Consider the following 24,642-nt stretch of genomic DNA (forward strand, 5'->3'; position numbering starts at 1 on the left):
GTCATTGTCTTTCGTCTTGGATCGCCGTAGTCTCTTGCCTGTGTGCGTTTGCCCCCGGTTCCGGTGTTTTTTGACCCTTGTGACTATTAAAGTCTTTTGTTTCCCGCAAGTCTGCGTTTGAGTCCTGCCTTCCACCCCCCAACCCTGACAGAGTGCAATAACTTCTTGGGTATACACTCACCTAAAGGATTATTAGGAAGACCATACTAATACTGTGTTTGACCCCCTTTTCTCCTTCAGAACTGCCTGAATTCTACGTGGCATTGATTCAACAAGGTGCTGAAAGCATTCTTTAGAAATGTTGGCCCATATTGATAGGATAGCATCTTGCAGTCTTGATGAAGATTTGTGGGATGCACATCCAGAGCACGAAGCTCCCGTTCCACCACATCCCAAAGATGCTCTACTGGGTTGAGATCTGGTGACTGTGGGGGCCATTTTAGTACAGTGAACTCGTCATGTTCAAGAAACCAATTTGAAATGATTCGAGCTTTGTGAGACAGTGCATTATCCTGCTGGAAGTAGCCATCAGAGGATGGGTACATGGTGCCATAAAGGGATGGACATGGTCAGAAACAATGCTCAGGTAGGCCATGGCATTTAAACGATGCCCAAGGGGCCTAAAGTGTGCCAAGAAAACATCACCCACACCATTACACCACCACCACCACCACCAGACTGCACAGTGGTAACAAGGCATTATGATCCATGTTCTCATTCTGTTTACGCCAAATTCTGACTCAAAAACCATCTGAATGTCTCAACAGAAATCAAGACTCATCAGACCAGGCAACATTTTTCCAGTCTTCAACTGTCCAATTTAGGTGAGCTCTTGCAAATTGTAGCCTCTTTTTCCTATTTGTAGTGGAGATGAGTGGTACCCGGTGGGGTCTTCTGCTGTTGTAGCCCATCCGCCTCAAGGTTGTGCATGTTATGGGTTCACAAATGCTTTGCTGCATACCTCGGTTGTAACGAGTGGTTATTTCAGTCAAAGTTGCTCTTCTATCAGCTTGAATCAGTCGGCCCATTCTCCTCTGACCTCTAGCATCAACAAGGCATTTTCGCCCACAGGACTGCCGCATACTGGATGTTTTTCCCTTTTCACACCATTCTTTGTAAAACCTAGAAATGGTTGTCCGTGAAAATCCCAGTAACTGAGCATATTGTGAAATAATCGAACCGGCCCGTCTGGCACCAACAACCATGCCACGCTCAAAATTGCTTAAATCACCTTTCTTTCCAATTCTGACATTCAATTTGGCAATATTCAGAGAGGCAACGCTAAAAAGCTGGCGCGGTGACGCATGGGTAGAGCGGGTGCGCCGGGAACCGCATGGTTGGTGGTTTGAGCCCTTCCTGCTCCATGTCTAAGTGTCCCTGAGCAAGACACCTAACTCCTAACTGCTCCCCGGGCAGAAATGTAAAAAGCCATGGGTTAAAAATGCAATAAGTCGCTTTGGATAAAAGCATCAGCTCGATGACCTGTAATGTAAAACAATAGAGGTACGGATGTATCAACCCACATGCCATATAACTTAAACAGATAAAACGAGAATCATTTTTCCAGTGATGGCTAAATGACACAAGTCCTTCCCATTGATTAGGTAGACTGCAGTATCTCCCCAGGTTTACTACTTCATGGGAGGGGGGTCGAACTTTTTCCGGGCTGGGGGGCACAGCCCTGTTATAATGATGGGAAACACTGAACTGGCAGCGGTCGGTTATCAAAACATTGGCTAAATAACCCTCTATGAGCAAATACAGAATCCCTTTGTGTTCATTTCTAAACCCTCGCATTAAGACATACATCAATTTATTAACGCTACTTTGTTGTAGCGCAGCGTCTTTGTTGTTGCTCTGTTGTGCCAGATTCTCAATAAAGTTAGAAAAAAACATTTACGGCAAACTCATGGTCACGGACTCGTTACATGGGATTTGCATGTCTCTAAATACCTAACTGAGATCGGCTTGTGCCGTTCTGAAAAAGGATCAAACTAGGTTCATAGGTGCATCTGAATATATATACGTATACATGTTCTAATAGATTTGAGTGAGTGCAGAGTTGAAATCACAGTTTTCAACTGTTATGGAGTCAATTGTACGAAGGAGCTGGATTATTTATCCAGTGTCAAGGACTTGGGTTTTTAACTTTTTTTGTATTTAACACTGATCAGATTTATTTGTGTTACTTAGCGTCAGTAGAGTTAAATTAACTCTTTGATAGGTTTGAAATGAAACTGTACACCACGGTCAAACTTCTTGGGTGTTTAACTCTACGTACAGTTAAACGTACAGTGTATTTAACACTGATTTATTTGTGACACTTAATCTGAGTCCAAAGCGACAGAGAGAAAAAGGTTTTATTTCTCTGTAGGTTTCCTTCTATGGTTTTGTCAGACACATATAATAACAAACTGCGCCTGTCAGCAGGTAAAACCAGCACTTTTATTAGATGTACATTGACAGCGAGGAGTTGCCCCCAGAAAATACATTATAGTCGTTTAGTGGCCTGATGTCTAATGGGTTCTCACTCAATACCAAACCAATTTCAAAGACCGTTGTCCCCTTTAGATACTTAGACACAAAAATATGTTGGGAATGGAGCATACTCAAGTTGTCCTAAAGGAGTGTTCCTGATTCTTTCTGGAGCCTGGTCCACAACGCTGCCATCATATGCCTGACCTTACCGCATGAAATACTGCTTGAATCCAAAATAATGCAGAATTCATTCTTTTTATTTTACATAAATTACACCACCCCCGGACACCATGCACCCCTTTCATCTAAACGTATAAACATTTATTGCACATGAAACTGTTCAAACTTCAAAGGTAAGTCCCTGTTGAGAGCATCATGCTGGCCTGGAGATAATGACATCAATTAATGAAACACAATACATGTCCAAAAATACTTGTACAATGTATTACCTTACATCGCTATAGTCGTCAACTCTGTAACAAAATTAAATAACTGTAACTTAATGCACTATACACATCACATCCTTTGTTACATGGCTTTCAACTGCAACCAGCTGATGAGAACAATCACACACACATACACACACTCGTACACGCACACACTCACTATCTCAGGTATGAAAATTCTACTATGTAAGTATTCAGTGAAATTCTTCTGCTCATCAACACTGAGTTTCTGTTTCTTGCCTTTATTTTTTAAATTGAAACAGCGGTGTGCCAGCATGTACAAGTCTGCATAGACAGTGCTGATATGAGGAGCAGCGATATCATATGGCATTTAAAATGAGGCTGTGTCTATGAGGCCAGTCACACTCTTATTTAAATGGGTGCTGGGATTTTAGGATCTCTATACGGGGAAAACGACCCATTCTCGCACCCTACTCGTCTAACGTTGATGCTCAGTGCGGTCAGAGCAGCTGATGTACCATAAAGAGCGAAAAAGTGTACATCTGGGAAATAAGAGTGGATTCTTTAAGCATAAGTAAACCTTAAAACAAAGTAAACCATTGGTTTATTTGGAAAACATATTTTGTGACTATAAGGAACAGAACTAGTAAGTAAAAAGAAAGTTATTTTTGATGGACACTATGCATGAAAGATGACAGGTCCCAGAACCACTGACCATGTTGTTGGGCAAGCTGACGCGCCTCGGTATGTTTGCTAGGAATGCTCCAAACTCCCAGGTTAGGTTAAAAGGTTAAACATTTTTTTTTAAAACTTCATACTCTCACCAAAACTGCCTCAAATCCTGAAAAATATATTTGAATTCCACATTCCACGTCCATGCTATTTGTATGTTTTAAAATGTTTCAGTCACAAAACCTATAAGCTATAGGTATACCTATTGATATTTGATGGTGTCCAAATATTTTAGCGAGTACCCAAATATTAAGACTTAACTTAACACATGTTTACTCAATCAAAGCTACAATTGATTGAAGTGACACACACCGAGTGCATATTTGTACGTCCATGTGTGTCCGTAAGGATGAACAATGTTCCTGCTGAGTTTTGCTGTGCAGCCTTACGTGGTCCCGTCCTTTGTGCTGCCGTCCACTAAAACTTACTGCAAGCACGCATTAACGTCTGAAGCATCGGTATGCTTGGTGGTTTTACATAATCCTTAAGATTTTAATCATGTAGGCCCTGGTTTTAATAATATTAATGGCATAGGTTGTGTTGAACTTGTCATCATCATTCTGCTGAAAACTCTTAATTAGTGAGACATTTGATATATTATCAATTTAGTTTGTAGTCTGTTGTTATTGCAGTGGATGTTTACTAGTGGTGTCCAGCCCTGGTTCCTGGTGCCCGGTGGCATTGCAGGCAGCATCCATCCAGAATTGTGGATCATACCGCTGAAGAGCAGAGCACGAAATACATCAATGAAACAAGATGTCCACACTGTAGGGCCAGCTTCATATAGATCCCTTCATTCTTCTCTTCTATCCTTTCCATACTTTTTTATAGGTGATTCACGGCTGGATCCCAAAGTCGAGGAAAAAAACAGAAATTCCACGTCCATTGAGTCAGATCTTCATGCCAAGCTTGGCTTTCTGTGGAAAGGACGTAGGATCAACAGGTTAAATCACCTTATTCTATCAGCTGTTTAAGCTAGATAAATACAAGTGATCTTCTTGAACTACTTAAAAATTTCAACCATTTACAGTGACAATGTAATGTGTAATGCAAACGAAGTGTTTGAGTGTTTAAGAGACTTAAAGTTATTATGAGGAACTTTCATAGACGTTGCTTTTGGCAAAGCTGGCAGTGTTTCCGTGATCCAGGTACCCGATGCTTAATCAGGAACCAGGAATTAGGAACCAGGAACATTTATTGCCATAATATATCAGACGTATAAGGAATTTGACTTGGCGGTTGGTGCATAACAGCAGACAGTACGACAATGGACGACAAGACAACAGTGCAAAAGGAGTAAAATATAATTCTATTGGTTAACATAAGTTTAAAAATAAAGGAATAAAACCTAAAAGTTAAAAATAAAGTGCACCAGCGAACAGAAAGTGACAGGTGAAAGTGACGTGTGCGGTGTGAAAGAAAGTGACCGGTGGAATGTCAGAGTCAGTCAGTGAGGGACCGGGCTCTGTTGATGAGCCCGACTGCCGACGGGAAGAAACTGTTGGTGTGGCGGGAGGTCTTAGTAGTAGGAGTTAGTAGTCCTAACTGCAACAGGATCTCACAATCCTGTTCCTCTCTTTGCTCCACCAATCACTTTTGGTGCTACTTGTACCAATTCTTAGCAAATTTTTGCTGTACAAACCTCAATAAAAACACAAGAACAAGGGTGAAAGATGAACTTACAATGCCAGAGGCATGTTTTGGTTTGACGCTGTAGGAAGCCTTCTCCTTGGCCTGTCGGAAACACTCTTCTGCTGCTTTCAGCCTGCAGAACACAATATGTATGAAGGAAATATGAATACACCAATACTGATTCTGTGGTTTCTTCAAAATATTTTCAAGGTTCTGCTGTGCATGGGAAAGAAATATTCGGATGGACCTCTTTTTTAGCAGGTAAATCGTTTATTGCAACTGCCACAAAGAGTATTGCCTTCATTCTGCATTACAAGGCCTTCTGTTTGTTGCTGTGTCATTTTATATGGCTATTACTCAGAGCAAAGTTAGTTTTTGAGGTAACTGACTTTTGGTATATAGGACATTATTTGGTGCAGGATAAGCGGTTTGACAATGGATGGATGGATGGACATTATTTGGACTATTGGTGTTCAATAATGTTGGGCTTTTGGATCAACATATCCTCATAATCTTGTGTATAACAATCCTACTGAAAGTTACTCTTTTCTGTGTGCGTTTTCTTACAAGAGGGAAACTGTCAACTTTTTTACATTTACATGCAAAATGTTTCTTCAAACTAAAATACTTAGATTTAGACAACAAAACTAACAATGTTTAGGTTTAGAAATAGATTGTGAAGCACTTAGTTAAGATCAAGCAACACAACCACTTATACTTTGGAAAAGATTATTATTTGTGGTTAAATAATTACAGCAATGCGGTTACTGAAGTAAGCGAGTTGCACGTAAAATAAATCAATAATGACTTCTCGTTTGTAGTAAACAAAAAGCGGTCTCTCGGCGGAAAGGTCGGTGTTCGTTTGACCCCCTCCACCCTTAACCGCCCTGACAGAAAGATGTTTGACATAGAAAAAGCTCAGCGTTTCTCAATGAGAAATCGCTGTGTTAGGAGCAGTGTGTATTACTGTACCTCTCCTTGAGGATGACTTTGTTCTCCTTTTTCCACTGGTCCTTGAAGTCGGAGGAGAACTCGTGCCAGACACAGAATAAAGTGTTTGGTGACGGCTCCTTCTCTCCTGACTTGGCCTTCACGGAGAAGAACACTGTAAGCTCCAGGAACCTGACAGGACACCATCAGAAGTTTACATATTGACAATCCATATTTATCTATATCTATATTGGGCCAGCTGATGCACGAATGCTAATGGCTGCAGTGATCTTTAAAGATCACAGTTCTCAGAGTGATGAGCGAGTAAGGCGAGTTTACATGGTGTGTAATTGAATGTGTATTTCTTACAATTTATGTGTGCTGCTGAGTTGAGAATCCAGGGTCTCCAGTTCACTTTTAGCTAAGAAAGGAGAAAGAATGAGAGAGGTCAATGCAAAAGTGACACTTGAGAAAGCACTTTGTTGTTAGCAACTGACACCCACATGTCATTAGTTTCAAGCCAATCAACTGATTGACATTCGGAGAGGTAATGCATTAAAAACAAAGGATGAGACTACTACCAAATAAACACAATGGATGGAATGGAGTGATTGAAAAGGAGGAGGAGCGAAGGAAATGACTAGTTTTATTTGCTCATTATCCACATTGGATATTGAGATTTTATGGTCTCAATACCCAGTTCCAAATCTGCTTAAATACAGCATGATATTCATTTAGTAAATGATGGTCCATTCAGAGCGAGCTGCCCAATAAATCTGCCATTGGAAAAAAAACAACACATGTCACACGCGGGTCACCACGCATGACTTGTTTCTCAGGTGTTTTCTACTATGAACAATGGTCTGATGGTCTGATGGTGTGGCCCTAGAACAGTTTAAAAATGCTGCTCGTCGCACGTCGCTGTTGATGTCAGTGAGCAGATGGTGACTGCAGCATCACTGACAATCACGTGCTGACACACACAAGCAGGACTTGGGCGGATGACAGTAACAGAGACATTGGCGCTGCCAGTGGCGAGGGGGTCATGAAATAGGCATTGTAGTAAAGTTAGTAATTGTTGTCACAAACAAGGACTCTGGAAGGTCGAAAGTCAATGGTTCAAACATCACCCTAGAAGTATATAGGGCCTTGAAACAACAGTCCTAATGTGTAAACAGAAAACAATTATTTTTGTCGGTCACCTTGAGCAAGGAAGACGTCCATCTTGTCTTTAAAGGGCTGCAGGTTGTCCTCGTCTGAAACCTTGCACACCTTTTCCACTTCTGATGTACACGCTAATAAAAATAAAGCAGACAGAAATTATGCAGACACTTTTTGTGTGAAATATAAGCAAACATACAATATATAACAGAATGGGTAGTGTTTATTAGGGATTTAAGCGAAAGAACACGCCTAGTGGTGGAAATTATAATATATAGTTAGATTAATCTACTGTAATATTAAGTGAATAGGAATTGGTCAGGTCAGTGAGGGATTTCTAATTCGGCCATCAGATGGAGGTGAGAGTCTCGGAATGCCTCGGATCAGATAGAAATTTACGAGCTGGGTTTAAATGTGCAGCCAATCACATACGACTACAACACAAAGGACACACTGACTCTGAGAACCCTTATTGATGGTCATATGAGACTGGATGAGGGGACTTTTTGGGTGATTTTGCAAAATATTATACTATTCATACTGTATTTCACTTTCTAATTGTATGGCTTCTGTTAGTTATTGAGTTGTTTATAATTTTCAAACTCGAGCCAGTTCACTCTTCTTGACTCGTCTCAGCCGGGGGGGATAAAAGTAGCATTCCTTGATCCGAAGTTCACACATCATAGTTTAAATCCATCGAAACCACTGTGTGTTTACGTATTAAATCAATCACTCCTTTCTGTCATTACTTAAGCCTTTGCAGATATGTAATGAACCTATAGCAGCTACATGATGAGCCAACAGCAGAAGCCACAAAGGTTGAAGCTAATCACCACGTAAGCTGGATACTGTGTGTGTGTGTGTGTGTGTGTGTGTGTGTGTGTGTGTGTTACCTTTCAAGTCCTTCCTGAGTCGATTAAGGTCTTTCTGGAAGTCTTCAAACTTCATTTGTGAGGATTGAAACAGGTCATGAGGCTCGGGGAGAGGGTACACACACGTCTCTCTACCAGCATCCTGGTGACGGTCAGACAGGCAAACACACACATGTCAAAAACAGGGATGAATGTCCGCTATTGTTTTAGTCCACCATGTGCATATCCTTTTGCTTGACTGGCTGCTGTAAAACACACAACCACGAGGCCAAATGTAATATGTGTCTCTCATCCTGGGTCTTTAGTGAGTCTTATGTCGGACAATACACAAAGGGAGAAAATTAGCATTGAATAAAGAGTCCAGAAAAGAGGAAATGTCACTGAAAGAATTATGTAACTAAAGCACTCACCTCATCGAAGTGTCTGAGGTAGTAGGAAACAATGTAGGACAGAAGACTTTTCATGCCGTCCTGCATGTGGAGGACAAGACAAAAAACAACGATTGTCACCTGGGTTAAGCAAACTGACTCACTACACGAGTGTAGACAGTGTAAGCTGGAGGGGTGTCAGTTTATTTGGACACTGCTGCTCTATGGGACCTCTATGTGTCTGTGTGTAAAGAAAAAACTAAATATAAAAGCCGGTAAGCACCAAATCCAGAGCACAGGAGCGGCTTTATAAAGTTTCAGTGCAGTTTTTTCCCACTTATTTCCCTCCTTACTCACGCTGCTCTTAACATCTTTGAGTTTGGGCAGGATGTCGAGTGTGAAACCATCCGCTTGGCCTCTGGTTCGATTACCACCATTCATGAAGTTACCAAAAGCCAGAACCAGACCGAGAACCTGCTTCACTGTTGGACTGTCCTGCAGAGCCTGCAGAAAAAGACATAGCGGTATGAACCAGAGCTGCAAGCGCAAAGGAAGAGACGTTTTCCATAGTGGCCAAGCAAAGTGACGGTGGAAACATTCACACCAAATCTCAAAACATGATTGCAAATCCAAGACCTGTGTTCACTGAATGTATCTGTATCTGGCAAACCACCCATAACAAGAGATGCTGCTGCTGCTGTGCGGATGGATACACCGTTGTTTCTCCAGGAGTGGTTCCTGCCTGTCACCATCAGACTTTCTTTCTCGTTTATATTTTGACGTCTGGAGAGTTGGACTCACCTTGCATACTCTCTGTAGTGTGTCCAGCTTCTTCATTATGGACGACATGCACTCGGAGAAACTGGACTGGAAGAGGATGCAGAAGACTCTGCCGGAGAAGTTTGGGATCAGGGAGAGCTGGTGGAGAAAGCTGCAACACAAGAGGATATCCAAACTCATGTCATCTTCCATCTCTCTACTCACTAGTTAATTATCTCTCCGTGTGCTTTAAAGTGTTGACTGGCTTCGTTACGTCTGCTCATTGGTGTTGAGACGTCTTGGAGAGAACACAAAACTTACTGCTCAGGTTTGTCCAGAGGTTTAGCATTCTCCTTGTCTTTTGAGGCCTTGATGTGCTTTTCAATCTTGTCCAGCTCCTCCTGTTGTGCCCTCTGAGGGAGAGACACACGAGACAGACTTTTATAACATTACAAAAGCAAATTCATGCCAGAGGTTTTCAAATCTCACAATATGGGACCCCACTTTTACAAAATTGAGACAACCTACTCGCAATAGATGTTAAAGGTAAATATGTGTGTGAGTCACACAGAGACAAAAATAAATTGGTTTTATGTATTTGTGCAGTGTGCTTTTTGGGTGCTTCTTAAGTTAACTCAAACTGACATCTACTTTTTAGAAATTGTGACATTATATCAAAATTCCCCAACAGATCCGTAAATATATTCTATTCATGCAACGTGCCTCTAAAAAAGGGTCAAATAAAGACTCAAATGCACAGACTTCCTTTACAGACATTTGATTAGATCACAGTCAGACGAGCAAGATGTACTGACTGTGCAGAGTGTGTGTTGCTCACATTTTCGTACAGGGCCTGCAGGGTCTCCAGGTCAACTACTGTGTTGTCCAAGTTCAGGATGGCTTAAAACAGTAAGAAGGAGAAGTCAAAAGTCTAGTCAGCAGCAGCCAAGGATCATCCTGAACCTCACCCGAGAAGCTGGCAGAGTTCGATGGGCCATACTTTTAAAATACTAGGAGGAAAAATATCGGAAGGCCCAGTGGTTCTGTAAAAGAATCAGCCATCTGCTTTTGTGCATTGCACAGAGAATTTGTAATTCTTGGGCAATGGCTTTGCAGTCCAATGAGAACTTTCTCCCAAGACTTCCAGGATTTCTAAATTGGCCTTTAGAACTATGCACAGGCCGCGTTTAGGTTAATGGCTTCTTTTCATTCGGTAAAGCAAAGGACAACAGACCAGAGGAAAGAGAAAGAAATTACAATACTCCTGGCACAATTATTCTCCCTTTAGGCTAAAAATAATCCCCGACAGCTGAACAGGTGACGACTTAGTATTTGTGAAATGGATCTTTTCCCCAAGGTGCCCTGTGGCATACAACAATCTACATTGGGTATTTCACAAGGAATAAAAACATGTATTACTGTCTGTGAATATCAAGCCAGTACAAAACTGATGAACTCACCAAGCTGGATATCCTTCATGTCAAGATGCAGGGACGACATGAGAATTCCTACCGCCTGAGATCGTTTATTGTTCAGGAGCTTCACGACCTACAAAACCCACAGATATAAAGTTCAGATGGATTAAGTTAGAACTCAAGGATTAAGACTCAATGATTCTCATAAGAAGAATCCATTGAGTAACAACACGGCAGAACAACGTGGCAAAAACATAGTTTGACCCTTGTGGATGCTTGTGACCTGACATACAAACACCAGTTAGCTGCTGGGACGCAGGTTCACCTGAGCAGCTGTGCAGATGACGAGACTTGAAATCATTGACTGTCATTCTGTCAGTACCGCACAAGGCTCTTGCTATGCGTGCCGCTTGTTGTACTACACCACTTACTCCTACCAAATGTAAATCTGTCCACATTCAACTTATTGTTTTGTCAGCAGGAATGTACAATGCAAACATTTTTCTCTAGGCTGTAATATGATAAGCCACACCAGGATGCTAATTTTGAAGGTCATACATTGAATAAATAAGTGTCTGATTGGTTCTTGTTGACCTTATAGTTATGACTATACTACCTGTACATGTACAGCACAGCATGTAACACACGGCGAATCACACAGACCTGTTTGGCCTTGGACTTAGTGATGGTGTCAGAGAGCGGCTGCTTCTTCTCCTTCACTGCTGATTTGGAGAACAACTCTACAAACTCCTCAAAGTCCATGTCAGGCTCCTCGATTGTCTCCCACACCAACGAAGAAGAAACCTCTCTGAGAAACACAAGAGAGCCCACACGGATGGATGGTTGTTCAGCAGTATGAATCAGCATGGTTACAGATGTGGGTTCTTTTCAACCATAAAAAAGATTACTTCCTTTTTCATTGCCGGTAGACAAGTACGCTTTTTTCTGTCACGACTGGACCACAAAACAAAAATAGTAAACAGCGTAAATGTATTTTTCGTTATCTATTCAGCCTCTATGGAAAACTCACAGGTCAAGGTTGGGAAGGTTGGTTAAAGTCTAAATCTTCTAGTTGTTTCTTGGATCCAATTCCGACTAAGCTGCTTAAGAAAGATTTTCCTTTAGTTAGCACGTCTTTACTGAATATTATGAATCTTTCTTTGTTGACGGGACATGTACCACAGTCCTTCAAGGTAGCTGCAATTAAACCTCTTCTTAAGAAACATACTCTTGCTCCAGATGTGTTGGCTAACTACAGACGTATCTCTGATCTTCCCTTCCTCTCTTTGGAAAGATCCTTGAGAAATCCGTCGCAAATCAATTATGTAATGTTGTGTAACTAAAAAACAATGCTTTGTTTGAGGATTTCCAGTCAGGATTTCGAGTGCATCGTAGCACAGAAACAGCACTGATGAAAATTCCGAATAATCTTCTACTTGCATCGGACCAAGGACTCATCTCTTTTCTTGTCTTGCTGGACCTCAGTCCCGCAATTGATACCATAGACCATTGTATCCTGTTGCAGAGACTAGAAAATCTGATTGGTATCAAAGGAACTGCTCTCAGCTGGTTTAAATCCTACTTATCGGATCGATCCCAGTTTGTCCTTGTAAATGGTGAATCCTCGATGAACACCAATGTTGGTCACAGAGTCATACAAGGTTCTGTACTTGGACCGATTTTATTTACCCTGTATATGCTTCCTTTGGGCGACATTATCAGGAAACACTGCGTAAACTTCCATTGTTATGCAGACGATACTCAACTGTATCTGTCGATCAAGCCAGAAGAACTTGGATGACCTGCAGCTTCCTGATGCTAAACTCTGAAGAAACAGAAGTTATCTTGATTGGCCCAGAGCGCCTTCAAAGTCAGCTGTCACGTGATACAGTTTTTATGGAAGGAATTGCTCTGGTATCCAGCAGCACCATCAAGAATCTTGGAGTTCTCTTCGACCAGGATATGTCCTTTAACTCTCATATAAAGAAGACTTCAAGGACTGCCTTTTTTTCATCTATGTAATATAAAGAAAATCAGGAACTTCCTGTCTCAAAGGGATGCAGAAAAATTAGTTCATGCATTTGTTACTTCTAGACTGGATTACTGTAATTCTTTGTTATCAGGCTGCCCTCGTAAATCTCTTAAGGCTCTCCAGTTGATTCAGAATGCTGCAGCACGCGTATTAACAAGAACTAAGAAAAGGGATCATATTACTCCTGTATTAACTTCTCTGTAAAAAGTAGGATGGGAGCCAGAGCCTTCACGTATCAAGCTCCTCTTTTGTGGAACCAGCTTCCACTTTCAGTCTGGGGAACAGATTCGGTCACCTCATTTAAGATAAAGCTTGAAACTTTCCTCTTTAATATCGCTTGTAGTTAGGGCAGGCTAAGAGACCAAGCTCCTCTCTCACTCTCACTCTCTCCTTCTACAAAAATCCATGTTTTATTAATGCACATCACTAATTCAGCTTCTTTCTCAGAGTTTTTTGTGCTTTCTCGCCTCGCAGGTCTCCGTAGATTGTAGTTCCGTTTGTGCTTTCCCTCCCCACAGGCTTCTGGGGTGGTGCTAATTCCCCTCTGGAAAAACATTCCAGAGGAGCGTAGCAAGAAAGGTTTACAAAGTGATGATAAAAAAGGGTACCTATTGTCAGTGTTGATCCACACCCTTATTATTTTTAGATGTGAGGGCTTTCAGGCTATTTTCCGTTGCTTGTACTGTTAGCGCTAATGCTAATTGCGTCCTTTATGGATTTCTCCCAATTTTCTTCCCAAAGAGGGTTTTTTGGGAGATTTTTCTCCTGTCAGGTAGTAGATGAGCAACTGGATGCAAGACAACCGTGTGAGGCAAATATGTTCTATTGGACCATCTGAAATGTGTCAAACCTTATGAAGAAGTGTGATGAACTGTGTTAATGTATGATGTGTTCTAATTAAAGTGTACTAGTTATAAGATGAAGACAAACTATGGATGCTATGTTATATTCATTCATTGAGGCATAAAGCCAAATGTATCTGCATTGAACATATTAGAATGTGAGGGAATGATAAGACAGAGTTGCAGCAGCAGATTCACACCTGGATGTGAAGAGGACAAACCAGGAGGAAACACATATGAAAGAGAAGCCAATGACATGCACCGCAAAAGGACGGGAAAGAAAGGACTGTTCGAATTTTCCCGCAGCCGCTTTGATAAGTCACCTTAGACTTGGTCCGAGAATTCTCTATTTCGCAAAATATTTTACTATTCGCATTGTATTTCACGCTGTAATTGTATTCCTTATTACTTTGTTTAGTTATTAAATACTTTTTGATTATTTAATTTGAGGAAGACTCTTTTGATTTATCGTTTCTGGCCGGGATGAGAACAGTGTGTGTGTGTGTGTGTGTGTGTGTGTGTGTGATCTTCCTCGAGGGCCTTTCGAACCCTTAACAAGCTGCAGCGATCATTGTGCAGCTATTTTGGGTTACACCATCCTTACTTTTTGGTGTTCAGCTGGATCCTGGTCCAGTAAAGGGGCTTCATGGGTCTGGGGGGTTCCACCACCGCCTTTCTGGCTGGCTTCTCCTGCGTCAGACCTAAAGCATAGAGCCCCATTGGCAGAGGAGGAGGCAGGGAGCCTGGAGCTCCTGAAAGACCTGGGGGAGCACACATGCCCCCTGGTGGCGGAGGGGGTGGAGGAGGCCCACAACCTGGGGGTGGTGGTGGTGGAGGAGGTGGGGCTCCTATTCCTGGTAATGGTGGAGGTGGTGGAGCAATGCCCCCAGGGAGAGGAGGGGCGGGAGGAGGAGGTGGGGGTGGAGCGAGGCCACCTGGAAGTGGCGGAGGAGGGGGTGGAGGTGGGGGAAATGCTGAACCAAAAGGTAATGGAGGTGGAGGTGGAGGAGCTGTCATTGAGCTTCCTGGTAGTGGCGGAGGAGGAGGTGGTGGGGGAGCGGCCGCCACTACCTTTCCTTGTAGGGGATGAGGAAGTCCTGCAACTCCTGGCAAAGGAGGTGGTGGTGGAGGTGGAGGCTGCAGCTGACATGAACACAGAGAGCCGTCCTGCCCGCTCACACCGCTCGGCTCACCAGAAGGCACGTTGAACCTGAAGCCCTCGTCCATGGGCGAGGTCTGCACTGACTTGGCCTCCAGGCAGCCCAGAGCGAGAGCTGCTTCCGTCTGCAGGTGAGCGTCACACACCACCCTCAGCAGGCCCTCCTCTCCCCCACACTCCCTGTCCGTGGTGAGGGGGCTGGCTTTCATACTGTCTTTGTCCAGGGGGAGGGGCTGCTCCAGCTCAGCAATCTTTGTCCTGAGATCTTCAATGGTTTGTTCCAGCTGTTGGATGACGTTAATGTGTTTCTCCTTTAGTTTTGCTGAAGGAAGGACATGTTCCACCTGAAAGTAGTGAAGAAGCAAGAGGTGAGACAAAAGTCAGAGCTCTCTATTTTAGTGAACTCTGTTTACTAAGCCACATTGAAATAATATCTCCAACATCTTCATTGTCTTCCTCCATAAAAGCATGTTATAGTAATAAAATTGAGGGTACAGATGTGCCATATTCAGATATGGATAGTTGAAGTGGAATCAAAACAAATGTACATGACAAAAAGCGTAGAGACTCTTCCTACTTCATTGCAACAGAAAGTACTTAATGCATCTCAAATAAAAATAATATGCATACAGTTTGAGATGCCATCCAAGGGCAAGCAGTGGATATTTAAATGCGTCCCACAACATATTGACTTTCAATCCAATGAAGGGACTGACCTCTTGGCTCTCATTCTGCTGCTGTGTCGAATCCAAGATGGCAGTTTGGTGTTCTGAATAAACAGAGAAATCGGCTGCTGAACATAATATCGCACAACAGAAACACTCTACGTGAGGCTCGTCTTCTGTAGGGCATCGTGAACAGATGATGTCCTGTACAACATTTCTGACTGGTACTTTGTCTCTGTACTAATATCTTCCTGGGATGTAGCCAAAAGCCAGGAGATGGTCAACTGGACGTATAAAGGGTGAGAACGTCTGAAAGGGGCGGGCGGGAATCGGATTGGTCAAGCAAACACAGGACTGTAATGCAGGAGCGCTGTTAGTGTCCTGTGTGAAACCAAGTAATTATTGGGTTATTTTACTCTACTTTTGTTATGTGATAGTTACTTATTACTAAAGTAATTTGTTGATTAAACCCTAAACAGGTAGCATTGCAGGGCTCTCAAGTGTCACGCATTGTGCGTTACAGTCACTCATTTCGGTCTCTAGTCGCGCACTCCGAGCCGCGTTGGTTACTCTCTCCCTCCCCCTCGACCATTGCCACTGATTTGTTTGTCGAGTCAGTACTGAAAACAAGGGGGGTTGAAATAGTGATACAACTGCTATACAATAAGAATAACCCATTTGTGATACACAACACATTTACATTGGGACCATGTAAATTTTGTTCAATAAAAAAAAAGTGCACGTCTAGTTGATAATGTATTAAAAAAACACTTGGATGTCCTAATGTTTGCGGAACGAGATGTGGACATTTTCAATGATATTATTTTATTATTTAATGATCATTTAGTCAATGCATGACAGAAATGTTTATTTTGCTTACATAACCTGTATGTGTTATGTATAGGTTTACGAAGACCTCCACACCTTCACCTGTGCATACCAGTGTAACTGGTTAGTGGAGTAAAACACAGATTAGAGGGAGTCTCTTTAGTGAGGTTCTACCTCACTAGAAAAAACTTCTAGAAAGGCGTGGTACAGGCGGTTATGAGTACATCCACTCCCCATGAAGTGAACTGTAATGGCACATGACCTGTTTCTAATCCAGGTAATCCATCATCAGAAGCTGTCCGTCATTTGAGTGTTCTCATTGTTGACCAATCAGGAAGCACATTCCAGAGGAGCGTAGCAAGAAAGGTTCACAAAGTGATGATAAAAAAGGGTACCTATTGTCTGCAGTGTTGAGTCCACACCCTTAGTATTTTTAGATGTGAAGGCTTTCAGGCGCTGAGCCGGGAGAGATGAGGTGTTTGGACTTGTGAGGAGCAGGCCCCCTAGTACAGCAACAGACTATAAAACCGGTTCTCTTTGAGGCCAAACCATAGAATTACTGCCAGGTCTCCATCCGGGCCCCAAAACACTCTTAAGCTTAGGAAAAGTGTTGTTTGAGATTAAAAAATAAGTATGTTTTGTGAATAAGTTAGAATAAGTATGTTTGTTATGTAACTACAATAATTAAATACTTAAATTCCGAAACACAAGCTGTTTATTTGGTTTCACGCAGGACGCAGCAGTCACATGGGTCAGTGTCTGTTCAAAGCACAATCCCATCTCATGTTTCTGTGTAGCTCGATCGACTGAACAAAAATGAGCATACTGTAATATACAATAAGCTTTGATGTAGAAAAATGCCTTTGAACAACTGCCATAAATAAAACACTATGATCAATATTTCTATTTGGCTAATCCCAGAGAGCCAAAACTGGATAGATATGATCAGTGGGTCAACACAAACATCTCAACATCTTTCTAATTATTTACTGACTATAAATATATGAGCTACACTTGGGAAAGTGTGTTATCGTCCCAAGCAGCCACCATGTAATGTATAAACATGGATGTGTAGGTCTGAGCGTTGATCTTACCTGCTTCTGTGGATTTGAGTCCAGGACCGATGTCTCCGCCGGGCTTGGCTGGAAACCAGTGGCCCTTAAGTTGCCCCGGTAGTTTTCCTTCCAGGGGATCCAGTGAGTGAGTTGGCTGGTTAACTGCTGCCCACGTATACAGCTGGTCATGCTTGGAAAACAAATTAATGTTTTAACGTTTCATTTTTCACGTGACTCGGGATACAAATTAGAAGTATATATAATACAGTGAGCAATTTCTTTCACTGTTTTACATTTGAATATAGTTAATAATATAATAATAATATAGTTAATACAGATAATAAAACTCATTGCTAAGAGACTCTGTTAAATTGAGTAGTGAGGCGTCATTTTGTAGTAAAAGCAAAAGGTTTAAAATTGGTCTGCAAACAAGGCTGCATGTTATGCTCTAGAATTGATTATTATTAGGGCTGTCAACATAAGTGCGTTTAATTTGGCCGAGATTAATGCAACAAAATATTTTAACGTAGTTATTGTAATTTAGTAAACCGTAAGTTGAAGAAACTGCCGCTGTGCGTGACACAAGAGAGCAAGACGGTAGCTCAAGACGGAGACAGCTTTTTGCAGTGGAAGTAAAACAAACAGAGGTGCGACATGCAGCGGAGAACAGTGCGAAGTACTTCCTCCACATGTCAAACAGAAGGGGGGCGAGTGGCAAACAGGCCACTTAAAGCGGCGCTCTGCAAAGCTCGCCGCTAGGCTGAGCTAGCTGCTAGGCTAGGCTACTTCCATCTCCATCATCTAACGTTACCCTGCGCGGCACACATTCTGCAGGGGACCACCACTGCGTCCCTAACAGGCCGTGGTTTCAAAAAGCCCTGGCTAAATGTGCAGAGATTGTCGGCACTTCAAACACAGCCGTCAAATGATGGAGAGTTGAGAGCACAACACGAGGACAGCAGGAGAGTCGTTAGTTCATCATGTTCCACCAGGTGGAATTCTGCCTCCAAGATGAGCCAATGTGTGTAGTTTTATGTTTAAAATAACATTTAACAACAGTGTCTAAACACTTTCTAAAATACACATTAACAACAACATTCATTAATGATTTTCAAAATGTGCATGTGTGTTTTTTTAATCTTTTGCTCTAATTCTTATATGTTTCACCAGGCTTTGACTCCATAGCATCCATCCATCTCCGTCATTCCCAGCTAACCGCCACGCCGCCCTCCAGAGCAGCTTACAACAAGTGAATCTTCAAAGTCGGGGGAAAGATGCATGAGGTGTGCATACATACATCAAATTTGGCTGAACCTGTGGAGGGTATGTAGGCGGTGCTGCCTCCCAGTTGCTCTCTGAAGCAGTCGGTAAAAGGCAACAGGAGACCCATGGCCAAGATCCTGGAGCAGAGCCTCTCAGCCTCCTCGGGTTCCTCCTGCTGATGTTGCAGGAACAGCTTCTCCAGAAGAGTTCGACCTGGACAACCGATGATCAAAACAAGGCTAATGTGACCAATGATATTGCATTCTGTAAAGCTATTTGCTTAAATTCAAGATGAGAGAAAAGTGCATAGTCAAATATGTACTGTTGTACATTATCATTGTTAGCCTTTGGAAAGCTGGCGGGGTTAGAAGAATATGGTCACAGCAAAGTTTTTACCGAGGATGTGAATGTTTAAGGACATAGTATTTGAAAGGCCTCTTTGTTTTAGTTTCAGTTGGACAACGGATGGAACTATTCTGAATGCTAAGATGTATGTCAACATTCATCACGCATGGTTATGTCTTGCACGTGCTCTCATTTTGAAAGCAGGAATCTCTAGTATCAAGTCTTCTTCGATACAGCATGATGTTTACTCAGTAAATTGCGGTCCATGGATTATACATTGGGATGTGGCTAACTTGTGACTGACAGGTCGCCAATGATGCCATAGCTGTATGCAGGGTATTTTAAAGGTCAAGATGGTTTCAAAGTTCAAAAAGTCAAGATGTCAAAGGACGAAACGCCAGATTTCTGAGGAGTGAGGAAGGGAAGTTGCAAGTGCAGCCTCCGAGAATCTGCATGTTATGTCTACGGAATGTTGTGGCGGAAGCTCCAAGGTTGATGAGTGGCGGCCTCTAGATTCTACAACAAAGTGCAACCAAACTAAACGTTGGGGATAGGTTAACTGCCTATTGACCACGATTAGAGAGCACCGACAACCAGTCAATGAGCACAGTCCTTATTCCTGTGACCCCTGTGATCTAGTAGTGAAGCTCTAATCATTTTACAGATGAGAGAATATAGTATGAATGTAGCAGCACTATGGTATAATGATAGTTAAACTGACCAACCACATGTAAAGTGGAATTGGAATGGGACCATTATAGTGGGTGTGTTCTTAGAATTCCTACCTGATTATTCACAGTAAGCTGGTTTCCTATTAATGTCGGCAGCTGAAACTATAGATTTGCAACTGCCTTCAGAAATGTTGACTTGTTTGTCAAGTAACCTTCCTATTGAAATAAAGTCAGTTACAACAACAAACACAAACTTTTTAACTCGTCTGAAAGCACAATCTTCTCCTTACTGCAGTGGCTGGCTTAGGTGCCTCGTGTAAAATGAGCATAATATATTTTTGTTTCATACCAACGCTTGTGTGATGATCACACACAAATAGTCAGACCAGCATGTCCTTTTAAAACGTGGTGGTAAGTGGTTGTGGGCATTTCACGTATACACAATTGGGCTGTAGAAAAGACAAATTGTATCACTGTGAATTTCCAAAGGAACGAATGAGCAGACGTCGACGCTTGTCTCCAACTAAGAATAACTGTCTTTATTGATGGCATATTTTAGAGGGTTAACTAGAAGCTTTTAGAGTGGGCAGGGAGGTTATGCCTGACATGTACATATTTTAGTAGATACACTCCATCGCGTCAGAGCTGCTCACGCTTCAGATTATCAGTCATTCCCTATTTGCTCAGCTGTAGCTCAAGAAATTAGCCTTTCTGTCTTGCGCCTCCTTCTTGCAAACCGAAAATGTAACTGTGTGTTCAAAACTCACCTGTGAAGACGTCCTGAAAGCCACATGTAGAAACCTGTCCGCAGGAAGATCTTCTGGTGGCACACAGGGGTTGGCTGCCTCCTCCTCTGTAGCCCACCAAGTACTCCCCCGAACCTCCCCCATCCTCCTCTCTGCTCCTCAGCCTTCTCTCCAGCTCTTCCGTCCAGTCGGCCGAGCGACTCAGGGGCCCAGCAATGCTTCGAGAGCGCTGCCTGCGCGCTTGATGGGCCTCGTGCATCGTCCTGGCGACATTAATATTTCAGGTCAGCTTTACTTTGAAAACAGATATCTCATATAATAAAATCACATAGGTCATCACAATGACAACTAAAAATAGATTTTGAATAAAGAAGTTAGTGAGGAACTTTTTAACAGTATTTTCTGTCATTTTTTACGAGAAGTCACCTCGGCGTCTGATACAGGCAGCGAGGCTCCCCTTAGTCAGCTTATGTCAACCTCGCTCTCATCACGTGCTGCTACTTAAATCTGTTCTTTTTGCAGATGCCCAGTGTAAATTACCATTGACTGGCAGTAACAGCAAATAATCAGAGGCAAGGCTTATTGAAGGACCAATTTCTGAGGTATTACATTTTGGTTTTATAGTCATAGCTTTTGGGTAATATTTCAGTTAGTTACATCCACATTATACTGAATAAGGTAATAACCTCAGCAACCTTAATGAGTATGTACCTACAGGAATGATGCCCAAAACTGCTAAAATAATAACATTTTAGTAAACTGAACCCCACTTTATCTGCAACCCAGAAAAACATTCCTTTGTAGAAAAATGTAAGTTCATTTTGAATAGCATACTATCGCACATGCTGTCAAACCATCCGGTCCAAGGGAAAACTAAACCAAAGATAATAATAAAAGTTAGTGTTGCAAAACCACAGGTACCTGTGGAGGTGATGGTGGGCTCTGCGCAGGGATAGGGGGCTGTGGGAGGGGGACAGGGCTGGGGAGTGTCCTGGGGAGCTGAGCTGTCTTGTTGTAGTCTTGATGTAGGAGGGGAAGATTGGAGGGTAGGGCTTCACCACAGTGCTGGAGGAGGTGGAGGATTGGGTAGACCTGAGGAGTCGTTTGGCCAGTGTAGGGCTCTCCTGGGGAGGCAGTGGGGTGAAGGACACGCTGCTCCTCCTGCATTGCTTGGAGGGGGAGGCACTGGTGCCGGCAGCAGAATCCCTGGATTCAGATCCAGCACTGAGGCAGTCCTCAAGCGACTCGGCACTGGTACCCGAGCCTAAGTGGACCTCACCTTCCTCGAACACGTTTCCTGAGCTCAGCCCTTCGGTGGGCTCAGGACTTTTGTGGGGGCTGTCGGTGGGTGGAGGACTGAGGTCTACATCCAACATGGACTCCTTCTCCTCTTCTTCACTTCCTACATATTTTGGGGTTGTCCCACCACTGTCAAATGTGCAATCAGGGGAGCTGTTACCATTGGTTGTCATGGTGACCTGGCTGACTGCTTCCCCCCCACCGGTAGCCATGGTGATGGCTGTGTGAGGGGGCTGCTGCGCCCAAGCATGCTGGTCTTTTGTGCCTGTGGCAACACAAAGAGAGGCTTCTCTCTCTCTCTGCCCCTTCTCACTTAGCTCCGGATGCTCGACCCAATCCTTCTCTTTTCTCCTCTCGTGCACCTCCATGTGGAAGGGGAGGTCTGGTGTTGGTTGCAGGTCTATGTGCTTGACGGAGCCAGATGCAGGGGCCATCTCTAGGAATGACAGGGCATCAGACCCAAGTTCTAATTCTGGAGTCAAGTCAAGCACCTCAGGAGGAGGTAATTTAACTACCCCGTTACTCTGCTTCCTCCTCCCCTCTCCCCCCCAGCTGGGATCCTTTTCATCCCCTGCCTGCACCCCCCCATGCTGGTGTTGGTGCTGTAGCCTTATAGCGAGCTGGATGTCTGCAAGCAAATCCTCGTGGTCAGCTGCTGAGTGGAAGCTGTAGAGGTCTGTATCCGACCCGGAGCTCCCCGCCTTCTGCCCTCCGTTCTCTGTGGGTGATGTAGCGGCTGTTGAGACTTTCTGCTGCACCTTCTGCTTCCGCTCCCGTCCTTCTTCGTTCTCTTTCACCGGCTCTGGCTTCTTTCTCTTCTCAGCCTCAGTGTCCGACTGTCCAAGCTCATCTGCGGACATTTCAGGGGTTTTTGTGCTGTCCAATTCCTCATGTTGAGAGGCCAAAACGTCCTCCTTTGAGCCTGTTAGAGACGAACACACGTCTCCTTTGGCTTTCAGGTTGCCCTTTCTCTTCCGGATGGAGAAAACGGAGGATTTGGACTCAGATTTGTTTTTCTTCTTTCCTGGTCCTGTGCCATGCATCACCCCTCCACCTCCGCCGTGCTTACCGTGGAGTTTCTTTCCTCCCTTTTTTGTGGTGTCCCCTCCTCCCTCTCTCCATCCTTCATCCAGGGAAGGATAGCTTCCATTACCCGATGCTGCTGCAGCTTTCTTTTGCTTAGCCTCCTGGTTGCCCATGTTGATAGAGAGCGTCTGGCGGCTTCCGGCCTCCACTCAGGTCATGCCTGGAAGAGCTCCTCCTGCCAGGGGGAGGATTTAGATGCCCGTGCCTGCGAAACGTAGAACCGTCTCGGCCTAATCCGTGGATGCACGTCTGGTGGAGGTGGAGATGGAGGAGGAGGAGCTGCTGATGGTGTGTTTTTTTTCTGTTGTGAGACAAGCTTCCTCGCTGTTTTCTGGTGACGAAGGCTGGCGTGGCAATGATGTTGACGCCGATGCAGGAGGGACATACAGCTCCCCCTTCCCTCCTCCCCTTTCTCGCTCTCTCTCCCTCTGTCTTACCCCCCCCCCCCTCCTCCTCCTCCTCCTCTCCATCGGCTGAAAGGAGTGACGCAGGCAGTGCGTGCTCAGTGGAGGTCTGGCGGGGAGGCAGACTGAGGGAGAGGAAGAGCAGCTAGGACGGGGACATAAAGCGAGGCCGGCTGGAAAATAGAACGAATAGGAGTACAGATGCTGACCACGGTGCTGGGAAGGGGGGCGGGGGGGGGGGGGGGGGGGGGGGGGGGCCGCAGTAACTGCACCCTCCATCTGGCGGATGGAGAGTGTGAAGCGGATATTTGCTCACTACATTTCCCATGATTCCCCAACTCCTGCCTACATCCCCCATAGTACTAAGTGTGGGCGAGACTCCGGGAACCTCTCATGCAGCTCCACGTCAGCGTGGGATGCTGCTACTTTTAAAAAAATAGCCTCATTCTATTTACCATGAATATTAATTTGTATTATTGGAAAAAAATAAAGCCAAGACAATCGTTTATTTTAATGGTAAGTCTCCACATCTGAAAAGGTGGCATCCATTTCTTCACCTCATCCCAAAATAATCATAACTACAGCATTTTACAAATATAATGACATACAAACAAGCACATGACACGACAAACACATAAGATCAGTAACATTATGGTTACTTATATCATGTATGCCTGTTTACTGAACTGTGAGCACTCGTCTGGACTTTTTGTGAGGACAGGTGTTGATCACAGTAGGTATGAATCTGTTTCAACTCTTCTATCCATGACTTGTCTTGTACTGCTGCAAAAAAGGGAAGGGGACTTTTGTTGATCGATAAAAATGTCACTAAGGAAATGAAGAATTCAGCAGAAAAGCCCACTATACATGAACTTCATCCAATGCCATGAAAGCCAGAAACAAACTCGAGCCAGTTGACTCTTAATAACTTCTCGTCTCAGAAGGGGCGAGGGTGTGACGACTCGAAGAGACTGAAGATTAACTTCCTGTTTTATTTTTGTAACCACGGCACTTCCTGTATCTAGTTTCCCCCCACAGCTGAGTTTAGTTTGTAATCACCCCCACCTGTATTTAAGCCTCAGTTCCCCACTTGTCTGTGTCAGGTTATCTTTTGTCGTTCCTAGAGGTACATGTTTGTTGTTAAATTCCCAGTGCTGTTTTTGTAATCTTGTTTCTACTTTGTTGCCAGGCTCTCTTCCTTTTTGTTTTCTACAAGAGCGTGAGGATTCCGCCTTTGCCTGTGCCCCCTTTGTTTTGCATTAGTTTACTCTCCTAGTAAAAGATTCCAAACCTTGAAAGAATTTTCTGTTGCCTTATTGCTCTGCACCTGAGTCGAAGTCCTGACCCCTCACAGCATAACCTGACCATGACAGACTCAGCAGAGCCACTTCAAGCCGTGATCCAGAACCAGGGCCAACGGCTCCACCACCACGAGCACCTACTAAACTCCCTCGCCGCCTCCATGCAGGAGCTTCATGCCAATCAGGGGCGTT

The 24,642-nt window shown here is 43.6% G+C and overlaps 1 protein-coding gene across 2 annotated transcripts; it reads right to left on the reverse strand.

Moving 5' to 3' along the window:
- Positions 1–2,427: 2,427 nt before the first annotated feature.
- Positions 2,428–23,634, reverse strand: fmn2b (formin 2b). Of its 2 annotated transcripts, none has more exons than XR_013467736.1 (19): positions 21,282–23,634; positions 20,382–20,623; positions 18,633–18,811; positions 17,375–17,525; positions 15,504–15,556; positions 14,233–15,131; positions 11,418–11,562; positions 10,800–10,887; positions 10,178–10,239; positions 9,661–9,752; positions 9,382–9,511; positions 8,938–9,084; positions 8,623–8,682; positions 8,234–8,354; positions 7,382–7,474; positions 6,549–6,600; positions 6,222–6,337; positions 5,301–5,382; positions 2,428–4,534 (listed from the first exon to the last, which is right to left on the reverse strand). XR_013467736.1 is itself a non-coding variant. In XM_078103252.1 (19 exons), the coding sequence occupies exons 1-19, from the start codon at positions 22,856–22,858 to the stop codon at positions 4,508–4,510; spliced, it is 4,350 nt and encodes a 1,449-aa protein (XP_077959378.1). In that variant the 5' UTR covers positions 22,859–23,634; the 3' UTR covers positions 2,428–4,507. The 2 variants fall into 2 exon arrangements, 1 of the variants encoding a protein (XP_077959378.1); XM_078103252.1 differs by having other exon boundaries at positions 6,222–6,371.
- Between the last annotated feature and the right edge of the window lie 1,008 nt (positions 23,635–24,642).

Source organism: Gasterosteus aculeatus, chromosome 5 (genome assembly GCF_964276395.1).
Source record: "Gasterosteus aculeatus chromosome 5, fGasAcu3.hap1.1, whole genome shotgun sequence".
In the NCBI taxonomy this organism is placed as follows: Eukaryota; Metazoa; Chordata; class Actinopteri; order Perciformes; family Gasterosteidae; genus Gasterosteus; species Gasterosteus aculeatus.

Excerpts from the sequence above, each read along its gene's own strand:
- fmn2b (XM_078103252.1), bottom strand. The coding sequence starts at position 22,858 with ATGGGCAACCAGGAGGCTAAGCAAAAGAAAGCTGCAGCAGCATCGGGT. Across the intron at positions 9,753-10,177 it reads TGCAGGCCCTGTACGAAAAT|AGGGCACAACAGGAGGAGCT; the intron begins GTGAGCAACACA and ends TCTCTCCCTCAG. Across the intron at positions 6,372-6,548 it reads CTCAGCAGCACACATAAATT|GTTCCTGGAGCTTACAGTGT; the intron begins GTAAGAAATACA and ends GTGTCCTGTCAG.